Here is a 23301-nt window from a genome sequence, read left to right as displayed (position 1 = left end):
TCCATAAAAAGGTGCTTCAACATTAAATTAGCTGTTTAAAGGCAAGAGTGGCTAGAATGCTCACACGATATAATAGAGTACAACCAAATAGAAAAGGGCAAATTGTTAACCAATACATAAAAAGCCATCCGGATATAATGGCAAGAGTAGCAGCTTTTTGGGTTCAGAGTAAATTATGAGCAATAATAGATGAAATGGTCCTAACTTCCTCACTCGTTATTAGAGAGTATTCATACTAAGCTTTGTTTTTCATGGAAAAAGCATAAGCTGCTCATTCGATATGTACATCAACAACAACAAACCCAGTGTGTTTCCATAAATGGAGTCAGGGGAGGGTAGTGTGTACGCAGATCTTACCCCTACCTTATAAAGATAGAGAGGTTGTTCCCGATAGACCCTCGGCTCAAGGAACAGTGGAGATAAAGCAACAAGTAGCAAACAATATATTAAGGTAACGGGCGCAAATGACACATGTAATAGCAAAGAACCACAATATTCATATGTGCATCCCAAAATAGCTAGATGTTCTCTTCTCTGTTATTAGCTAGGACCAGCTTTCGTGCACCTCAACTAATTCCACCCAATACCTGCCACCTCCCACCAGCAACAAGTACCTGGTAATTCTGTCCACCAAGGCTTGATAGATAAGAAAAAATCACCTAGTGTTTTTGCCTCTACAGGAATTTGAACCAGAAACCTCATAGTTCTCACCACTTCATTGACCACTAGGTCACTCCCTTGAGTGCTAGATGCAACAAGTTAAGTCACCAAAACCTCCAACAAAGCAAAAAATTATCTGTAGATAATAGAAATTTTCATTTTAAGTGTCCACAATAATGGAGGAGATAGGTTATTGTCTCCTTATATGGTCTTGGGTAATACTCGCACCATGAGCTAGCTTTTGAGGTTGAGTTAGGCTCAAAGTCCATTTCTTATTACAAGATGCACACGTTGTCAATCCTCCATGCAAACAACAACAACAACAACCCAATATAATCCCACAAGTGGGATCTGGGGAGGGTAGGATGTGCCTTACCCCTACCCTGGAAAGGCAGGGAGACCGTTTCCGATAGACCCTCGGCTAAAGAAGGTGAAGTAAGCCTTGATATCAAGTAATAGCAAGACAAGTAATTAGAAAACTAAATCGAAGATAGCAACATAGAATATGAAAGGGGTACCGATAACAAGTAATAGCAAGATAGTATATTTAGAGAAATAAATCCAAGACAGCACACGAGAATATGAACAAAGTACTGCTAGTAAACTACGAAATTACCGATGGCAAGTAGTAACGGAACAAGACATGCGAATATAGCAAACGAAGGAAAAAAAAGGTACCATACTAGCACTAATACTATCGAACTAGAGAAGACAAAGGGAAACGCACGACTACCTACTAACCTTCAACCCTAATCTTCAACCTCCACACCATTTTATCTAAGGTCATGTCATCGGTCAGCTCGAGCTGCTCCTTGTCCCGCCTGATCACCTCTCCCCAAGACTTCTTTGGCCTACCTCTACCCTTTCTCTCACCTCCCAAGGCAAACCTCTCACATCTCCTGACTGGGGCATTTGTGTTTTTCCTCTTAACATGCCCGAACCATCTCAACCTTGCCTCACACATCTTTGCCTCCGCAGGGGCCACTCCCGCCTTATCCCGAATAACTTCATACCTAATTTTATCCAACCTAGTATGTCCACACATCCATCTCAACATCCTCATTTCCGCTACTTTCATCTGCTGGACATGGGACTTTTTTATTGGCCAACACTCTGCCCCATACAACATAATCAGTCTAACCACTACCTTGTAGAACTACAATTCCCTTGTAGTTCCCTTGTAAACCCAAAAAACAAAAGGGACAAAACAAAACAACAATTCACGACATGCTCTCCCAATTTGTCCCAAAACCCTTCTAAACAACAACCCAATAAATCCCACAAGTGGGGTCTGGAGAGGGTAGTATGTACGCAGACCTTACCCATACCCCGAAGGAGTAGAGAGGCTGTTTGCGGAAGACCCTCGGCTCAAGATAATAAGAAAAACAAAAAGGAGAGAATATTAGTTTCACCACAGAGATCATAGGAAAAATAGGAACATAAAATGCAGAAGGAAAAATGCAAAACAAAAATGATGGCTAGTAAATAGGTCCTGCACCGAAAAGAGAAAATATTCACTAATTTTTTCAGATAAGCCACTAAATCCATCTGTTGACCAGCTTAATTGTAGGAGAAGAATCATATTTTAATCAATAGCTTGATTGTAGGAAGATTGTAGCATAATTAGCTTAATTGAACATTCTATCATTATTCTCTCTCTTTTTCTTTCCTAGAATACTTGTAGGACTTTTGTATAAAGACCTGTTTGAGGTGAGACGTAAAATACACAAAAAATACAGAGAAGTCTTCTTCTTCTGCTAGAGGTGCGTCAGTTTTTGAATGAGAGGAGGGCCTTAAATGATGGTGATCGAACTGTTGGAGATCACATTAACCATACAGATGCTACAAAGGTGTTAAGAGCTCCTCAAAGGGCTCATGAACACGCTGAAATTTGATCAAGACAGCACATGTAACAGTTGTATCTACAAGGCATATGGGGCGTAATCCTGTTTCTAGTGCAATTGTCCCAGTTGCTGAAGCCCTTGCTAGAGTTGCTCAGGACTTGAAGGCTGCAAAAAATACTGTGGTTGATCAAGCTTTACCTGGAACTTCTAAAGGTTCAGCGTTTGTACCTGGGATGATGAATGACAGTGCTTTAGCTGCAGCTGTTCGAACAATGTTTGCCAAGAATAATGCAGCAGTAACATTGATAGGACAAGTTGACAAAGCTGAAAGACGATCAGCTACTGTAGGTTCACAATTGGAGGCTAATGTTGCATTGAATGCAACTGGTAATCGTCCTACTGCTGGGGTTATTAAAGCTACTGCTGCACATGTTGATCTAACTGAAAAAACAACTCAGTTAATAGATAATGCAGTGCAAGATGAGGAGCAGGAACTTGAAGATGTTGATGTTGTGAGAAGTGCAGATGCTACAAGTTTGAAGGCAGGTGCTGGGCTCTTTAATGAAGGGGTTATGACTTCTGTTGCTGGGGTTATTGACAATTCAAATACAACACATGCTTCAGCTCCTATCGTGCCACTAGATGAGGTGTTAAAATTGGACAAGGGGCTGCCTAAACAATCCAAACATGTTCACGCCTCCACTATCTCTACAAGAATGCACCTAGTCACTGCTGGTGCAATGCATGCCGATGTTGATCGAGGAAAAAATGTTTTGGCACATGGTCATCAAATTTCTGCGGGGCAAGATAAAATAGGTGTAGGGGCAGTAGGTACTACAAAGAGTAACAACTGGAAAGTGGTGAACAAATCACCTAGCAAGAAGCAAACTCCAATGCTTCAAAATCAGATTGTACCATCAAAGGCTATTGGAGTTTCGAACTCTTTCGATGCTTTGGTGAATGAGGGTGAGCATGTTAATGAGGAACAACAGATGGGGTACGAGATACGACCAGATGCTGGAAAAACTAATTTTACAGGTAGTGAAAAGGAGCAGAAAAATGAAGCGGACAGTGTTCGCCTTGAGATCGCATCTGGTGGTAATCACAATGGTGAGACAAGTCAAATTCATGCTGCAGATACGCCAACGCTACATATTTCCAATTCGGAGCTTCATAAAATGGTAAACGATGTCGTGGCACCTATGATGATGAACACAACCCCAAAAATTTGCCAACTACAATATCCAGGTAGTAGCAAACAACAACTTGCCAAGAACACAGGTGGTCGACTTATTGTGTCGAAGGACATTGTTCCTGTTGATGCGCAAAAGGCGATGGCAATTAAATCCAAGCTCTGGGATGACCAGCGTGAGTATGATGATGAAGAAGATTGTGGTGTTGATTTTGCTGGATACTCATCTGAAGAGGCAGATCATGAGGTTGATCAGGAGAGTGCAGGTGAAGAACTTGATTCAATAACACTGCCTAAACCAGATGGTATACCAAACACGAGCCATAAAAGCATGTTGAATCTCAACGCTCCAGCTTTCATTCCCAGGTACTCTCCAGTTGCTGCTCTAAAAGTCAAGGATGCAGTAGCTGGAAACATAGTTCAAAATGCAGCCACACCTAGTAACCAGCCAGCTGGTCGAAAGTATGGGCAGCAGCAGCTGAATGAAAACAATGCAGGAGCAGCAGTAACTTCTTCAACTGCTGGATAGCAACAGTTATCTATAAGGGCACATGTTATCACGATGGAGGACAAAAAGCTACTTGATGCAATGGTAAGTTCTAAGCCCCTAAATTCTCTAAATACAAATCAAGTTGGTAGCACTGGGCGTGGGGATTGGACCAGCAACCAGGTGAAAGGCACAAAACAAAGTCAAAACAAGGCAACTATGGTTAACAGACAAGATGGAAATGGTTTGATGGCACAAGAATTTTTACACGACATGCCAGATCCAGTATCTGTGGGTAGAGATATGTACGAGGAAGGAGAAGAAGATGCAGTTTTGAAAAAATGCCGCGCACATGCAGCAAGAAAAGGTGATTTATCACCTATGCATAGCGGAAAAAATAGGAAATCTCATACAAGGAAAAATAGTTGGGACGACAAGGTTAGTGATTTTTTAAATGTTAGGCGACCTCCAATGAGAGTTGCCAAACAAAAGCAGGTTGCCCCAACTACATCAACGAGGTCCAACCGTTCAAAAAAGAAAGGATGATTTTTGAATACATTTTGAACACGGTTGAGGAAAACAACAAAGAATTACAAATTGAAGATTTTACAAGTTTGCAAAAGAAGGGACATGAACCAAATTGGTACTTCAGTCTATTATACCACTTTATTAGTATTCTCATTTGTAATATCATCACAGAGTATGTTATAAACTCTGTGATGATCATTGAATATTTGGTACTCTCCGGTTCTTATTTTTTACATGCGTGCTAGTAGGTGAGGCCTTTTCTCTGCCTCAATAGGATTAGTAGGGTAAGGTTTAGCCCGGTTTGAGTTGCCTTGGTACTATGCCTTTGGAAAAATATCCACACGGCTATGAGATTATGTGCCCTCGTGAGACTTTGCCGGCAGCTACACCATGAATCCTCTACATGAGGCTGCCACCATAAGGCAATGTGAGGCGCAGAGGAGTGATTATATAGCCAAGGCATATGGGTAACAATACCGGTGCTATTGGCCCCCTTATTTGTACTGTTCCTAATTGTTGTATTTTTCTTTTCTTTCATTAATAAAAAATTAGCCCTAGGCGCTTGCCTAGCAGATTGCCAAAAAAAAAAAAATCAAGAATCTAGGAAAATTGCAGTACTCCTTGGGAATTGAGGTTGCTAGATCAAAAAGAGGAATCTTTATTTCTCAAAGTAAGTATATTCTTGATCTCTTGAAACGAACTGGTATGACATGTTGCAAACCGACAGAATCACCTATTAAAAGTTATCACAAGTTACAAAGTGGAATTGAAGAGTCAGTTGATAAAGAAAGATATCAAAGACTGGTTGAAAGACTCGTTTATCTCTCTCACACTAGACCAAACATAGCCTATTCAGTAGTCAACCCGGTGAGTCAGTTCATGCATGATCCCCGAGACCCTCATATGCAAGTTGTCTTTCACATTTTACAGCATCAGAAGTCTGCTCTCAGAAAATGTCTGCTTTTCTCCAAACATGGTCACCTCTAATTAGAAGCCTTAACAGACGCGGATTGGGCTGGATCTCTATTATAAACTCTAGGAGGAAACTTGGTTACTTAGAAAAGTAAGAAGCAAAGTGTAGTTGATAGATCAAGTGCAGAGGCAAAATATAAAGTTGTGGCCCAAGGTGTCTGTGAACTTTTGTGGTTACAAAAGCTACTAGAGGAATTGAGAATGTTTGAAAAGGGGAAACTTTCCTTAAATTGTGATAACAAGGCTGCCATTAGTATAGCTCATAATCCAGTCCAGCATGAACGAACAAAGCATGTTGAAATTGATCGGCACTTCATCAAAGAAAAAGTCACGAGTGGTGTCTTGAGTTTGTGTCATATGTCATAAGAAAAACAGCTAGCTGATGTGCTTACCAAAGGTCTCAACAAACTAACTTTCCATACACTGCTTTGCAAGTTGGGCATGTGCGACATCTTTGCATCAACTTGAGGGGGCGTGTTGACCAGCTTAATTGTAGGATAAGAATCATATTTTAATTAATAGCTTGATTGTAGGAAGATTGTATCATAATTAGCTTAACTGAATATTCTGTCATTATTCACTTTTATTTTATTTCCTAGAATAGTTTAGGACTTCTGCATAAAGACATGTTTGAGGTGAGATGTAAAATACACAAGAAATACAGAGAAGTCTTCTTCTTCTTCTTGAATTTAACAACATCTAATACCAAGCAATGGGAATACCAATGCCTAAGAATACTAACCCACAAGGCAATGTGAAAGAATCACACAATTTTAGATGTAAACAACCAGCAGACATGAATTCTTAGTACAGTAGAAAAGATCAATTTTAACTAGTTTTTCTTTGTTACTTTTCTTCTCAACATCTAAAGTCACTCATTTATCTAACATGGTATAGCCTAGGACTTCTATATAAGAAAAGACTGGAATTAGAGTCCTTGTGGATCCTAATTTTGAGCACAAAAAAGAAAAACCCAAGACGTCACAAGATTTGCCATAACAAATAAGTCAACTAGGGAAAGAACTACATCGGGAGTACACATTGTACCAATTGGTAGTTGATATAGACCATGGTCAAAACGTTTAATATGAGCTACTCGAAATCAAGATTACCATATGTTACCCCTACAAATGCATACGGTAAAGTCATTTTGAGAAACAGTACTCTGGTATGGGGTTCTATAAATTAGCAAGTTGAGTTACCTAGATATTTGTCTCATCAACTGTTAGAAAACATTTTGCCAGAGAATAACTGAGAAAGTCACAATTTGCATATTACTACACCATTTTCCCAAACACTGAACATTGATTGCTGACCCGTTTTATATCTTAAAGTTCCTCTGAATTTCAAAAAGAAAAAAAAAAAGAACTACATTTTAGATGAGTTTCTCAAATATCCTGGTGGTATCATTTAAAGAAGCCTACTCCAAGTATTCTACATGTTAAAACAAGGAGAAAATGATGTCCCCTTATCATTCCGCAAACCGAACTATTTAATATTGCTCTAGATGAACAGATCTATCAGATTCAAATATATGTATGGTAAAGGGTCTCAGAATCTGACAGCTGCGACATAACAACAAAAGAAAATGGAATCTATGCTGAATCAGGAAATGGCTGGAATCAGAAACTAAAACAACATTAAGGCTGGATATTGCTCTTTCTTTTTTACAGCAATTGGTGACAAGTGAATGGACACAATAACTGAGGAAACGATTTCAGAAAGTATATAAGAGAAGAAGAAACAACTTTTACTCGAAAGAAAAGGATAAGTTGGGTATTCAACAAATGAAGAGAGTACCTGGAAAACTTTGATGAGCTTTAGCTCACCTCTACGTTTAATCTCAAAACCTTTAAGCTCAGCAAGCGTACCATCATCGTTGAAAACTGCATAGCGCTTCTTAATCAGAATACCTTCTTCCTTGGAAGCAGGAAGAATCATTGCCTACTTGCAGAAGAACAAATTAGAAGGATGATCAACATAGTTATCATGCCTTAGTTTTTTCTTTTTTGAAATTGGTAAGTTTATGTTCTAGTGAGTTATCATGCCTTATTAAACAGCAGAAAGTTCCAAAAAGGGATGACAAAATGAACACTGAAGTTTGTTTAAAGATACGTGCTAGGTGTTTGTGCTTCACCTTATATGGTCCATCGACTTCAAACTCAATTGAGCATTCACTGTGTGTTGTATACGTCTTATTGATGGGGTCCTTCAGAGTCTGAAAAATGGAAGAACACAATAGTTTCTTTTATACAGTAGAAAACGATGTTTCTAGTTTCTTTAAGGTTACAACACAAGTAATAACAGTCATGCAAGAACCATCTGAAAGTGAAACAAGCAAAGTACAGGACCAGTGTCCCCTCTAACCTGGTACTGATCATTGGTGTTGTTTCTTGCCACATCAACATTCAGCATAACACAAGGATAGGAGATCGCCAGCTTCTTTTTTGGATCTCTGAAATACATATCCATAATCATCATGATATCCAGTATCACAACAGAGAAAAGTTACCATTCTTAATATAAAGGATAAACCTTTACAAAAAAAGAATTTTTCTTCGAAAATAAATATATACCCACGGATTACAACTTACAAGAATAGAAGAAAGGGTGATAGCAATAACACTTGAAAAAACAATGCATCTTAAGAACTAATTCATACTTTGTCTTGAATGTATAATTCTCAGGAAAAGAGCCTGGTAATGCACACCAGATACCATCTGTGTCTAATTCGAGGGGTTTTCCAATTTTTTCAACCAATAACCGAGCATTCTGAATGATTTTTGCGCCCGTATACGTAACAACTCCAGCCATCTCCATTGAGTACCATCTTGCACCCCTGAAGAAGGGGAAAGGAAACTTGGTAGTGACATTGCCTGAAGATATACATTGCTACATAGAACAGCACAGGACAGTGTGCTGAGAAATAGCAAATAAACATACTTTCGCATGACATAACCATAAAAGGAATTCAAAATGCATTTATGAGCCAGCTGCAATGAATCGTACAGAACTACCATGTCCTGTGAAAATCAATGAAAATGTAGATCGATTAGCGATATATGACATTATTTATACTCATCAAAACCAGAGTGAGCTCAACTAGTAGAAAGACACATGAATGCACCTGTGCTTCTTGAATTTTTATGGAATTTCCACTAGCCTTTGCTTCGGACAGCTTACCCTTCCAAGCTTTATTAAGCCCTTTGTATTCATATCGCCTATCTCGGAAACTTTTAACAGAAAACAAAACTTCATATGAGAAAACTTGGGAACAGCTGAAAAATTCCAAACTGATGGTGTCATAGTACAGCAAATCAAAATACTATAGATGAACAAACGATACATAACCAGGTCTTACCTCCGTACAGTGTCAACATAGAAAGGATTTTCTCGCATGCAGATCCCTGCTTCTCGAAGTTCTGTGACCGGCTTTTCCAGGACTCTTTTATATGCCTAAGAAAATAGAACGAAATGTACCATTCAATTGTGCTAGAAAAGGAAGTGAAAGGAAGATCGCACACCAAACTCAGCACTTACCTTTTGACAATATTTCTTTAAACGGTCCTTCAGCTTTGCTTGTTGATCTGCTTTAGGCAAATCAAGAAAAGACTGTGATCGTTGACCATCTCCTACTTCGACAAGTTCAGACTCGAGCTGCCTCTTTATGTGGTAATAATCACTGATATTTGGTATAAACAAATTTTCAAATTTCAGTAGCAATCCATATAAAGTTGCCTATTTTGTAATAGATGACTAAAAAGTTTACCTTCTCTTTGCCATGTACGTTTCACCACGCCAAACCCATTCAAGCTTCCGGAGACACTTTTTGCCAGGACGATTAAAGTCGCATGCAGTGCATATCTCATCTGAAACTATTGATGGTGGCTGATGGAATCAAGTAACTAAAGTTAATTTAAAATGGTTACCAAATATAAAATGCAAACTACATGCACAACAAAGAGATGCAATGCCCCCAACATCAAGTTCCTCATCCATTAGGGGAGGAAACAGAAGTAACAGTCAGTATGTGCCAGCTGTTCAGCACTTGATGTTTTGAGGGTCGATTGGGTGCCAGCTATAAAAGATCCACATGAAGGGTAAAGAAGTAGAAGAAATAGATATTTCATTCTAATCGACTCCACATATGATTGTTTTGTGTGAAGTATGCCCCTCAGAATCTACTATTTAAATGATTCACATTCTTTTAGCGAGTCTCTGATTGAAACTTTTATTACTCATACCCTGTCTTCTGCCTTGTCTCCTCTAGAAACTCTCATTGACAGATAATTATATTCTTAAGATTCTATTCTTTCAAAGTTTGGTGGTCCAGAATGCCCTTAGTTACTGTTCTAATGACTAGCATGTGAGTTATCTCCATCCCAAGATTGTTGCAAATATCCAGTTTTAAGCAGGTCCTTTAGACAAGGTAGTGTGCAACTATCCCCAATTACAAGAAATTAATCACCAAAGACCAAGGTGCTGACTTTAAAGCAGAACGCAACAAGAAAAATTAAAAGGTTTAAAAGTCATGCAAGATAAGCATTAAGCAGTCAACAAAACCCTACTAGTCTTCAATATCTAGCATCATGTATTGCTAGTCCTTAATTGTTCTTTCCTTACTACCCAATTCTCACCTGTTTATTCCAGCTACTGGAGTGTAGTTTGAAATATTAATGTCAATATGTTCCACATCAGCATAGTTAACCGCACAGAGATAGTACTGCTTTAGTAGTCAAATTATTGTGCTGCCCTATGCGGCAAACCAAAGTTTATCTTAGAACCAGAAGCAAGTACACAAGGTTCCAGTTCGAAACAGAGGCATCACTTGTGATAAACATCATCTGTAGCAAAGTTTTCTTTGCATTCCAGACAAACAAAGACGTTAAAAGAAAATTTATTTTTGCCATACAGCTAGTATACGGGGGCCTCCCCACCATTAGTAAAATTATTTACCTTGTCCAAAAAAAGGATATAGTATTTGTCTTGACATTTGGTAGGTAGTGAACAAATTGGCAAAAACTACTCCCTCTGTTCTGAATTGACTGTTAACCTCCCTCTGGGAAATTCTTTAAGATATGTCCACTTCCCTAAAATAAATTTTAACATATACTTTTCAATAAGAGAAAAAAATCTAAAGTGTGTTTTACCCTCGTCCAAATTCATTTTACTTTAGCAAAAACAACAACAACAAACCCAGTGTGTGTATTCCCACAGTATGGGGTCTGGGAATTCTTTTTACCTTATCAAATTCCTAAAATATACACATACAAAAATAACTTGTTGGCCCACAATTTCCTCCATTTAAAACTGAAAGACAGACTTCCAACTTATCTAAGCTTTCAGAACAGGAAAAAGAATTCATTCAATATGGGCAAAAGAAAGTAACAAAAGTCATGTGCACTAACACGCCAGAGAAGAACATTCTTCACAAAATGAAATGAAAACTGACATACCTGAAGCCTATTTGTCAATATGATGTTTGGATACATTGCAGCGACATCAAGGTGATATATGAGGGGACATTCTTCCGTTAAAGGATTATCTCGCAATCTCATTAACTGCACTTAGATGGTTAAGACGGTTATGATTTTAAAAAAAATGGTCTGAGAGGAGATAAAGATTCAGCATACATCTAAAGGGTTTTCTCAGATTATTAAGTAACGCAATAAGAGGAAAACAAAAAGGAAATCTCGAACTTCCAAGACACCAAATCCCACTCATGTCGGATATGGCCTTCGGTGCCAGGAGAATACTTGTCAAATCTCTCATGTGGCAGATAAAAGACACATAAAGATGGCTGAATGCCTCAACTCAGCCAAAACTATTAAAAATGAAAAACAAAGGACACATTACCTTTTCCATAACGGCATTCTTCACTTCATCATAATTTATGACAGATTCCAAATCCATCTTCCCCTCAACTACAATGGCATACTGCAGATCTCTATCAAGGTTGTTGATCAATAGCTGGAGAAGTTGAGAAACTTAATGTTAGTCATTAGTACAATGGAATAGAAGAGCCCTCGGAAGTATCAAAAGCTAACTACAATATACACCAAAGATTTTAAAAGGCAAGTCTTCAAAGAATATAGGATGTAGTTAGTGTACACAACAAGAATACAGCCAATTCCTGAGTAGTTGATAATGAATTATGAGATATCTATTGTACTCTCTGTCTGACTCGCTACCCTGCATTTGTGGTTTAGTCTATTCCCAAGCGTATGACCTCCTTGCTTAAATGACAAAAAATCTTTTTTTGAGATGGAAAAATAAAATTGTCATTTAAGCAAGAAGGTCATACGCTTGGTCATTTAAATGACAAATTTTGTGATTCAAAATAGTAAAATTAACATGTACTCTCATTCCATCTGGCATCTTTATAGCCTTTATACATTTTCCAACCACCATTTTCACAACTAACCATCAAACTCAAATCTAATACTTCACAAAAACATTAAACTGCTGAGCTCCATGAAAGGCAACCAAGAACATAAAAATTGGGACGAAAAGAACTTATTAGATGTGCTCATTATAAGCGTGAGAAGGCACGGGAGAAAATATGATATATTGATATTGTGTGTGATGCAATACAAGAGGTACTATTTATAGCTACTTTATACAAAGGGGATACTACTCCTATTCCAATGTGGGACAATTACATAGCTATCTCTAACATTTACATAGCTATCTCTAACACTCCCCTCAAGCCGGAGCATATAAATCATATGTACCGAGCTTGTTACATATATAATCAATGCGAGGACTAGTGAGGGACTTGGTGAAAATATCTGCAAGTTGATCATTCGATCTCACAAACTTCGTAGTAATATCTCCTGAGAGTATCTTTTCTCTGACGAAGTGACAATCAATCTCAATGTGTTTAGTTCTCTCATGAAACACCGGATTTGATGCAATATGAAGTGCAGCTTGATTATCGCACACAAGTTCCATCCGACTGATTTCACCAAATTTCAACTCCTTGAGCAATTGTTTGGTCCAGACTAGTTCACATGTTGCCATAGCCATTGCTCGGTATTCTGCTTCTGCACTAGACCGAGCAACTACATTCTGTTTCTTACTTTTCCAGGACACCAAATTTCCTCCTACTAAAACACAATATCCAGACGTAGAACGTCTATCAGAAGGTGATCCTGCCCAATCAGCATCCGAGTACCCAACGATCTGCTCATGACCTCGATCCTCAAACAGTAATCCTTTACCTGGAGCCGATTTTATATACCGGATAATGCGGACAACTGCATCCCAATGACTATCACAGGGAGAATTCATAAACTGACTTACAACACTCACAGGATAAGAAATGTCGGGCCTAGTCACTGTGAGATAATTTAATTTACCAACCAGCTGCCTATAGCTTGCAGGATCGCTAAGCGGCTCCCCTGTCCAGGCAGAAGTTTAGAATTCGGATCCATCAGCGTGTCAACAGGTCTGCAACCTGTCATCCGTGTTTCCTCAAGAATGTCTAACACATATTTCCTTTGAGAAATAACAATACATGAGCTAGATTGAGCAACCTCAATACCTAGAAAGTACTTCAATCTGCCTAGATCCTTAGTTTGAAAGTGTTGGAAGAGATGTTGCTTCAGATTAGTAATACCATCCTGATCATTGCCCGTAATAACAATATCATCAACATAGACTACCAGATAAATACATAGACTTGAAGCAGAGTGGCAATAAAACACAGAGTGATCAGCTTCACTACGAGTCATGCCAAACTCCTGGATAACCGTGCTGAACTTACCAAACCAGGCTCGAGGAGACTGCTTTAGACCATAAAGTGACCGACGCAAGCGACATACAAGGCCACGAGACTCCCCCTGAGCAATAAAACCAGGTGGTTGCTCCATATAAACCTCATCCTCAAGATCACCATGAAGAAAGGCATTCTTAATGTCCAACTGATAGAGGGGCCAATGACGAACTGCAGCCATGGATAGAAAAAGGCGAACTGATGCCACTTTAGCCACTGGAGAGAAGGTATCACTGTAATCTAGCCCAAATATTTGAGTGTATCCTTTGGCAACAAGACGTGCCTTAAGTCGATCAATCTGGCCATCGGGACCAACTTTGACTGCATAAACCCAACGACAACCAACGGTAGATTTACCTGAAGGAAGAGGAACAAGCTCCCATGTACCACTTGTATGTAAAGCAGACATCTCGTCACTCATAGCCTGTCGCCATCCTGGATGAGACAATGCTTCACCTGTAGACTTAGGGATGGAAACCGAGGACAATGAAGATATAAAAGCATAATGGGGAGATGACAGACGATGATAACTCAAACCAACATAATGAGGATTAGGGTTTAGTGTGGTCCGTATACCTTTTCGAAGTGCAATCGGTGTACTAGGAGCAGGATCCGCAGTAGGAGCCGTGTCAGGTGCAGGACGAGAACCAGATGGGCCTGATGTAGGGCGCGAACGACGATGATAAGTCAAGAGTGGTGTTCCTGTGGCTGGGGAACTAGGAGGGATAACACTGGACTCCTCAAAAGTTGGTATGGGTGAAACCTCTGTGGTTGAAGGTGGAGGAGGATTACTAAACTCCTCAAAAGTCGGTATAGGTAAGACCTCAGATATGTCATGGTGGTCAGCAGAAGTGACATCAGTTGTGAAGAAAGGTTTAGACTCGAAAAATGTGACGTCAGCTGACATAAGGTACCTATGAAGATCAGGTGAATAACAACGATATCCCTTCTGAACACGAGAATAACCAAGGAAGACACACTTGAGAGCACGAGGAGCTAACTTATCTTTCCCCGGGGCTAAGTTATGAACAAAACATGTGCTCCCAAAAACCCGAGGTGGAAGAGGGTATAAGGCTGACTGGGGAAACAATATTGAATGTGGAATCTGACCCTTGATGGGAGATGAAGGCATCCTATTAATCAAATAACAAGCTGTGAGAACTGCATCGCCCCAAAAACGCAGCGGAACACGAGACTCAATTAGAAGTGTGCGAGCAGTCTCAATAAGGTGCCTATTCTTTCTTTCTGCAACCCCATTTTGCTGAGGGGTATAAGGACAAGATGTCTGATGAATAATTCCATGAGAAGACATAAACTGCTGAAACTGAGAAGATACATATTCTAAGGCATTATCACTGCGAAAAATGCGGATAGAGACACCAAATTGGTTTTTGATTTCAGCACAAAAACTCTGGAATATAGAGAATAACTCAGAACGATCTTTCATTAAGAAAAGCCAAGTACATCTTGAGTAATCATCAATAAAGCTAACAAAATAACGAAATCCCAAGGTTGAACTGACTCTACTAGGACCCCATATATCAGAATGAACCAAGGAGAAAACAGACTCTGCATGACTCTCAACACTACGCGTAAAGGAAGCTCGGGTATGTTTCCCAAGCTGACACGACTCACAATCTAATCTAGACAAACTGGATAAACTAGGCACCATCTTTTGAAGTTTGGATAAACTCGGATGTCCTAAACGTCTGTGGATTAGATCTGGAGGATCTGTAACTAGACATGTTGTGGAAGGACTGAGCGAGTTAAGGTAGTAAAGACCTTCTGATTCACGACCTGTACCAATTGTCCGTCCCGTACTGCGGTCCTGCATAATAAAAGAATCATCAATAAAATATATACCACAATTGAGGGCACGAGTCAAACGACTAACAGATGCAAGACTAAAAGGACAACCAGGAACATAAAGAACGGAATCTAGGGTGATAGAAGACAATGGGTTGGCTTGTCCAACTCCTTGTGCCTTAGTTTGACATCCATTGGCTAAAGTAACAGTAGGAAGAGACTGTGAATATACAATATTCGACAAAAGTGATTTATTACCAGAGATATGATCAGAAGCGCCTGAGTCCATGACCCATGGTCCAAGAGTACTAGACTGGGAAACACAAGCAAAAGAATTACCAGCAATAGGAGTGTCAGTCTGGGCAACTGAGGCTACTTGTGGAGATGTTTGCTTACTTGCTCGATACTGAAGGAGCTCATTATATTCTTCTTTAGATACAGAAAAGCCCTGGTTACCTGTAGTCTCGCTCTGAGCAACGTAGGCATTTTTGGGTGGACGGCCATTTAAGGAATAACACATTTCGCGAGTGTGTCCAAGTTTGTGACAATAAGAACACTTGGGTCTAGATCTCCCAAAACGACCGCCTCCTCGTCTATTCTCCATAGCTTGAGATGCCCGAACATCCACTGTCTGGGATGCAAGAACAGAGGAATCAAGTATCTGTGATGAAATCACTGGGTGACTTGGTGCTGCAGCAAGGCGAAGTAATCGAGAGAATAATTCATCAACTGTAGGGACAGTCGGACTCGCCAAAATCTGGTCTCGTACTGAATCAAGATCATGAGGAAGTCCAGCGAGTGTAAGAACTAGAAACATTTTCTGTCGCTGCTCTTGTTGTTTTGACACACTAGCAGAAACTGGCATCAATGTCTCAAATTCCTCCATGACTGCCTGTACCTGACCCAAGTAAGTAGACATATCTAATTCTTGCTTCTTTAAGTTTGTCATCCGTGATATCACATCATAGAAGCGAGATATATCATTAGTGTATAACGTACGAGCCTTTGCCCAAACCAAATAACATGTCTGGAATGGCCGAAACAAAGGCATCAACTTAGAATCAATAGAACGCCACAAGATGCTACATAATTGAGCATCAATTTTTGCCCAAAGCGCTATCGCCTTTTCATCTCCTTCGCTAGACTGTTTAATCAGATGATCTTGCACACCTTGACCTTTACACCACAACTCGACAGATGAAGCCCAAGCTAAGTAGTTTGAACCTCCCATTAAAGGTTCCGAGGTAATCATAACATTAGAGTTTCCAGAACTCATGCTTTTAGACCCAAAAACATCAATTCCCAAAGACATCTTGTAAATTATTACCAAATAAGAGAAATAATCAACTATAATCCACTGAAAATAGAGTAAGGAACACTGAACCAGAATAGTAAACTACTGTAGCAGTTGGAAAGTTACTGTTGCAGCCGGAAAATATTCAAAGTGGTCGGAATGAAATAAAAGCAGTAGGGGTAGGATCGGAATTACCTGAAGACCCAACTGTTCTGAAGGAACTTTTTCAAAAAATGGCCGGAACTCAACTTTTTGAAATCACTATTCACGCCGGAAAAATAAAAAAATGGTCGGAATTTGGTGTAACCTGGATGGGTAGGCTCGGAATTGCAAGGGAAAAAATCTGTCCTGAAGAGTCGTCGGCAAAAAATGGCCGGAAGGTGGCCCACGCAACGTTGGAACTTCGCCGGAAAATTTTCTTTGGACAGCTACAGTACCGCCGGAGATTTTCACTGGGATTTGGTCGCCGTACAATGACTACTCTTGTGGTAGTGTTGGATTTTGTGCACAACATTGACCGAGACAAAGCAGACGCAAAACAACTTTGAAAGTCGCCGGAAAAAAAGGGTTCCAGTGACCGATTTTACTTCCCGGAATCGCTGGAATTTATGCACAGCGATAAATCTCTCACGATAGCTTTGATACCATGTGAGAAGGCACGGGAGAAAATATGATATATTGTTATTGTGTGTGATGCAATACAAGAAGTACTATTTATAGCTACTCTATACAAAGGGGATACTACTATTCCAATGTGGGACAATTACATAGCTATCTCTAACATTTACATAGCTATCTCTAACAATAAGGTTCTATATCAAATAATTAGTAAGGGTGAGAGACAAACAACAACAACAACAACATACCCAGTATAATCCCACAAGTGGGGCCTGGGGAGGATACAGTGTACGCAGACCTTACCCCTGCCTTTAAGAAGGCAGAGACGCTATTTCCGGTAGACCATCGGCTCAGCAAGGGAAAAGGGGAGGGGCAATAACAAGTAAACCGATCTGACAACCGACGCAAACATACAATACTAGCACTAAGTAATGCAATCACAAAACCGAAATAAAGACAACAACAAGTAATAACAGAAGTCTAGGAATAGGAAAATACACGAAAGACACTAAGTGGTGCATCAAAGCTACTGTCACAAACAAGGACAACACTCGGCTACCTAACTGTTTACCTTTATTCTCAATCTCCACACATTTCTATTCATAGTCATGACTCATGTCCTCAGTAAGCTGGAGCAATGTCATATCTCGCCTAATCACCTCTTCCCAATATTTTTTCGCATGCCTCTACCTCTTCGTTGGCCCTTTAAAGTCAACCTCTCGCACCTCTTCACCGGAGCATCAGTTCCTCTCCTCTTCAAATGCCCGAACCATCTAAGTCTCGCCTCCCGCATCTTGTCCTCCACATAGGCCACACCCACCTTCTCCCAGATGACTTCACTTCTAATTTTATCTAACTTGGTATGACCGCACATCCATCTCAACATCCTCATTTCAGTCACCTTCATCTTCTATTCATGGGAGTTCTTGACTGGCCAACATTTCACCCCATACAACATAGTCGATCTGACCATCGCTCTATAAAACTTACCTTTAAGTTTTGGTGGCACATTCTTATCACACAGAACACCGGAAGCGAGCCTCCATTTTATCCATCCCGCCCCAATACGGTGTGTGACATCCTCATTGATCTCCCCATTCTCTTATAAAAGAAACCCAAGGTACTTGAAACTTTCTTTCCTAGGAATGACTTGTGAATCAAGCCTCACGTCTTCGTCCACTTCCTGAGACGCGCCACTGAACTTGCATTCCAAATATTCTGTTTTGGTCTTGCTCAACTTGAAACCTTTATACTCCAGGGTCTATCTCCAAATCTCTAACCTCTCATTAACACCACATCGCGTCTTGTCAATCAGTACAATGTCATCAGCAAATAACATGCACCACGTCCCCTCCCCTTGAATGTGACACGTCATCGCCAGGGCAAACAGAAATGGGCTAAGGGTTGACCCCTGATGCAACCCATCACAACCGGGAAGTGTTACAAGTCCCCTCCTACTGTTCTCACCCGAGTCTTAGCACCATCATACATGTCGTTAATAGCCCTAATGTATGCAACAAGAATACCTCTAGCCTCCAAACATCTCCACAGTAGCTCCCTCGGCACTTTATCGTAAGTTTCTCTAAGTCGATGAACACCATATGTAAATCCATCTTCCTCTCTCTATACTGCTCCATCAAACAACATTTTATATTTAACTTATCAAGGACAAACAGTTAACACTATCTCTAATATTTTAACAGATTAACAGTTCACATTCTAAGGAGCACTAACAAAAAGGGTGATGTTGACGGCCGGGAAATGTTACATTGATGTTTTCTCTGAAATTGTCCTAGTTCTTGGAATGCAGCAATAGTCTCTAGCACCTCCTCCTTAATTGTGCTCCAACATTGTGGAGAAACTAGAGAGCAAGTGTAAAACCATCATGCCCCGTAGACTTGTCTCGTGCACAGCTAACCACCTTTCCCCTCACCGCATCTTCCTCAAAAGCCCTTTCCAACCACTCTCTCTCTCTTCTCCTAGCCTATTTGGTTGAACATAATCCCCTCAATTTAAGTCTCCAACTCACTTACTCCATATACAAACATTAAAAATGCCATTGTTGTGTCCCTTTTACCTTCTCCTCTCCGTCAAAAACCACCCCATCCACTTATAAGGACTCTATAAGCTTCTTCTTTTATTTACAACCGCTACCCTATGATTGAATTTAGTAATAGAATCCTCCTTTGATCGAAATGCCCTCAATATCTGCCTCAACTAGTCTCTTACGCTGCTGCTACCAAAGCTGGCTCTCCTGTTATTTCCTCATTCCTCTCCCTTTCCCTTTCCCTTTCCCTTTCCCTTTCCCTTTCCCTTTCCTTTTCCTTTCCTTTCCTTTTCCTTTCCTCAAGCTCCCTCACCCCTTCCACTCTTTACACCTCCCATAGCTCCCTCATTTTCAGCTCTATCCTCCCAAAGACATCCTTATTCCATTCCCAATATCCATTTTTAACATTTTTCAGCTAATTCGCAACGAGGAATGAAGGTGTACATGTGCCTTCATAGCCGCTTCACCACCAATCTACTTTATCTTATGTATATAGTCTAAAAATATTTTTTATTTGAATATTCCTGCCAAGGTGATCTTTACTACCACTTTGTCTACTACCATCGCAGTGCCACCACCAAACGCCACTGCACCATCACCACACAACCGCCACCAACCACCATTTCACAACCACCACTATCGGGCACCTCCACCAACCACTACCATCACCTGCCACCATCGCCAACCACCTCACCTCCAACACTGTCGTTGGAGCATACTTCATCAAACACATTTTTTTACAGCGCTATGTAAATTAAAATTTTCTCTAACACTTTGTCGATATCATAATTAATACTCCCACTGCCCCAATTTATGTGGTTTGTCCCAAAAAGAATGGCATCTTTCTAAATTTAGAAACGATTTAACGTTAAATTTATCACTTATGCTTAATAAACAGATTTATAGCCATACAAATGTCTATGGCTTGTTTTACACCACAAGTTGCAAAAGTCTTTCTTTTTTAAACTTCGTGCCAGTCAAACTATGTCATACCCATATAATATGGAGCGGAGGGAGTAAATATTTTTTTGAATTTTATATTACTAATTTTTAAATAAAAATAAATATACACATTCATAGGCTGAGAAACAAAGATTCTTAATTATCCCGTGTTTAGATTTAGAGACAATATGATATGTATTCAGATTCATACATCTTAATCTTAAAAAAAACGATAACTTAGACTACTCTAAGCATGATCTTAAAGTTTGTATACTTAGCTTCGTTAACAGTAAAGCTCAACAAAGACATTTTCTTCAAAGAAACAACCCAGGCAACAGCGTCCAAGCTAATGTTAGTTCATCTTTAACATAGAGTAGTAATCTGCTAGACTAGATGGAAATATATTCACCTCATTATGATATTTTGTTACGTTTGTGAAGAGGCAGTTGGAGAGCAAATATACTATTCCTTTCAAAGTCAATATTCATGAAAATACAATCAACAGACATCCATGTATTAAGCCAAGGCTTCATGCTTAGTGCCAAAAAGTTTATAGTATTATCAACTAGGAATAGATGGTTTGAGGAGGAACAACTCCTCTATTCCTTTGTCCCGAAATAGATTACCTACTTCAAAATCCATGGAGGATTAACAGAAAAAGAAAGCTTACATAGATTGTTATATTAGTAAAAGAAGTGATTATAGTAATAATTTAAAATGGTGAAGAAATATAGTATCTAGTAGAATAAGTCATAAAGTCGTAGCGGCATAAATTTGTCTAATCTGGAGGAAGAGAAATCTTTACAACATGGTTTACCTCATAGGCAGATGGGTCGAGCTTAAAACTAGTTGGAAGGTCAGATCTGAATACACCACTTTCTAGGCATTCCACATGACCACCAATATAAGTCTCACTCTCAAGGAGTTGACTACCATAAAACTTCTCTGGATCAGACTGGTGCTTGTTTGGACAGATAACATTTGCCTTATAAGCCTGCACGAACGAGAAATGCAGAAGAAAACCAAAATAAGACAGTTACCATGCAGATGAAAAGCAGAATGCATGAGTAGGGATTTTCTTTGTCCTCTTTTCCAAGTCAAATGAATTCAAACAATGAAGAGGCACCAACCATGAAACTAAAAATCATAAACAAGGAACTAACAGAGAACCAGAAAAGAAATCAGGAAAAGGCTTCTAAAGGCCACCTACCTGGACCATAAGAAGCATTTCACACAAAGTCCCACTTCCTTTGCGCAAGACTTCATCTGGCGGCATAGGTATTATAGTTGCAAGGGAGAAAATGAAGGGATGAACATAAGTCATATACAAGTAGTAAGTTGAAACAGCATCTGAAACAGAATATGAAGCCATCATCTGCAAAACCATTTAAACAAACAAGTGTTAGGTTATCTAGACTGTACATCCTCCAGTAACAACAACAACAACAACAACAACAACAACAACCCAGTATAATCCCACAAGTGGGGTCTGGGGAGGGTAATATGTACGCAGATCTTACCTCTACCCCGAGGGGCAGAGAGGTTGTTTCCAGGAGACTCTCGCTCAAGAAAGCAACAAGAGACGATATATTAGTACTATCAATAGACTCATAATAAAATAACATAAAATCCATAGCATAACATAAAATACCATAAAATAACAAAATAACAGCAATATAAGAAATATAGGAAATACGAGAAAGATGTAAAGTATACTAATAACCAACAGATAAAGCCCATCATCAGTAGCTGGTCAGTAGCATCCTAAGACTAACTCCTAACTGGCTAGTCTCAATCTAGTGCGCTATAGAAATATTCACAATTTCCCCCTAACCTACAACCTTAATACTCGACCTCCACAATTCCCTGTTAAGGGCCATGTCCTCAATAACCCTAAGTCGCGCCATGTCTTGCCTGATCACCTCTCCCCACTACTTCTTAGGTCTCCCTCTACCTCTCCTCGTACCCACCACAGCCAGTCGCTCACACCTCCTCACTGGTGCATCATTGTTCCTCCTCTGAATGTGCCCGAACCATCTGAGTCTTGCTTCCCGCATCTTGTCTTCCATGGGGGCCACACCCACCTTCTCTCGAATATCTCCATTCCTAATCTTATCCCTCCTTGTATGACCACACATCTACCTCAACATCCTCATCTCTGCAACTTTCATCTTCTGGATGTGTGAGTTCTTAACCGGCCAACACTCGGTCTCATACAACATGGCAGGCCTAACCACTGCTCTATAAAATTTACCTTTCAGTAATGGTGGCACTTTCTTGTCACATAGGACTCCCGTCGCTAACCTCCACTTCATCCACCCCACCCCTATACGGTGTGTGACATCCTCGTCGATCTCCCCGGTCCCCTGAATAACTGACCCAAGGTACTTGAAACTACCCCTCTTAGGGATGACTTGAGAATCAAGCCTCACTTCCACTCCCGCTTCCGTCGGCTCGGCCCCAAATTTGCACTCGAGGTATTCCGTCTTCGTCCTGCTCAACCTGAAACCTTTTGACTCAAGGGCATGTCTCCAAACCTCTACGTCCTCCAGTAAATGAAGTGCAAAAGACAACGAATGTATTCCACTTCTCTATATGTTTCTCCTTTACCAGATTAAGCACTCATATATTTCTCAGCAAATCAAAATTGTTTGAGGGGAAGAAATAGTATTAGCTAGAACGGAAATCAGGGTTACACAAGCACAATTGTGGAATGAGCTCTACTCTTGGCCGCTAATTCCATGGATGAATACTCCAAAAGAATTGGCAATGCCAAACAGAAGTTCGTACTAGGAATCTGCTAAGGTCAATTCTTTATATATTCTGGCTATGCATCTTAATAGTAGTACTGAAAGAATGCTGACGAAGCTAATGAAGACATTTGTAAGAATTCCAAAATGCTATTGAAAGAAGACAAATGGATCACAACCCTCAAATCAGAGCGGGTAATTTAGCTACCACATGCAACCAGAGAAATTAATCCACAAATTCTAGCATGAAATGTGCAAAAATGGTAACAGTGATGATTTGGAAGTAAATAAACATCCCTTTTAACAGTGAGCAGTCTTTGGACTAGAGAAAAGTTCAAAGGCATGCATTTATGCAGCAAGGAAACTAAATGGACTTGCAAGCTA

General features: G+C 39.9%; 1 protein-coding gene across 1 annotated transcript in view; it reads right to left on the bottom strand.

Moving 5' to 3' along the window:
* The window catches only part of LOC104245270 (DNA polymerase epsilon catalytic subunit A-like), a 49216-nt gene that overhangs the window by 19931 nt on the left and 5984 nt on the right, over positions 1-23301 (bottom strand). The window contains exons 12-24 of the mRNA XM_070162309.1: positions 21378-21542; positions 20985-21161; positions 11540-11653; positions 11140-11244; positions 9453-9571; positions 9224-9365; positions 9045-9139; positions 8811-8916; positions 8627-8706; positions 8346-8522; positions 8051-8138; positions 7821-7901; positions 7484-7627 (exon numbers count right to left, since the gene is read on the bottom strand). Coding sequence (XP_070018410.1) covers positions 7484-7627; positions 7821-7901; positions 8051-8138; positions 8346-8522; positions 8627-8706; positions 8811-8916; positions 9045-9139; positions 9224-9365; positions 9453-9571; positions 11140-11244; positions 11540-11653; positions 20985-21161; positions 21378-21542 — 1593 coding nt within the window. The remainder of the gene's footprint in view (positions 1-7483; positions 7628-7820; positions 7902-8050; positions 8139-8345; positions 8523-8626; positions 8707-8810; positions 8917-9044; positions 9140-9223; positions 9366-9452; positions 9572-11139; positions 11245-11539; positions 11654-20984; positions 21162-21377; positions 21543-23301) is intronic.

The sequence above is a fragment of the Nicotiana sylvestris genome, chromosome 11 (genome assembly GCF_000393655.2).
Source record: "Nicotiana sylvestris chromosome 11, ASM39365v2, whole genome shotgun sequence".
NCBI classification, from domain to species: Eukaryota; Viridiplantae; Streptophyta; class Magnoliopsida; order Solanales; family Solanaceae; genus Nicotiana; species Nicotiana sylvestris.
Note: the sequence above shows the minus strand (reverse complement) of the source record. Positions and strands in the feature narration are given on the sequence as shown.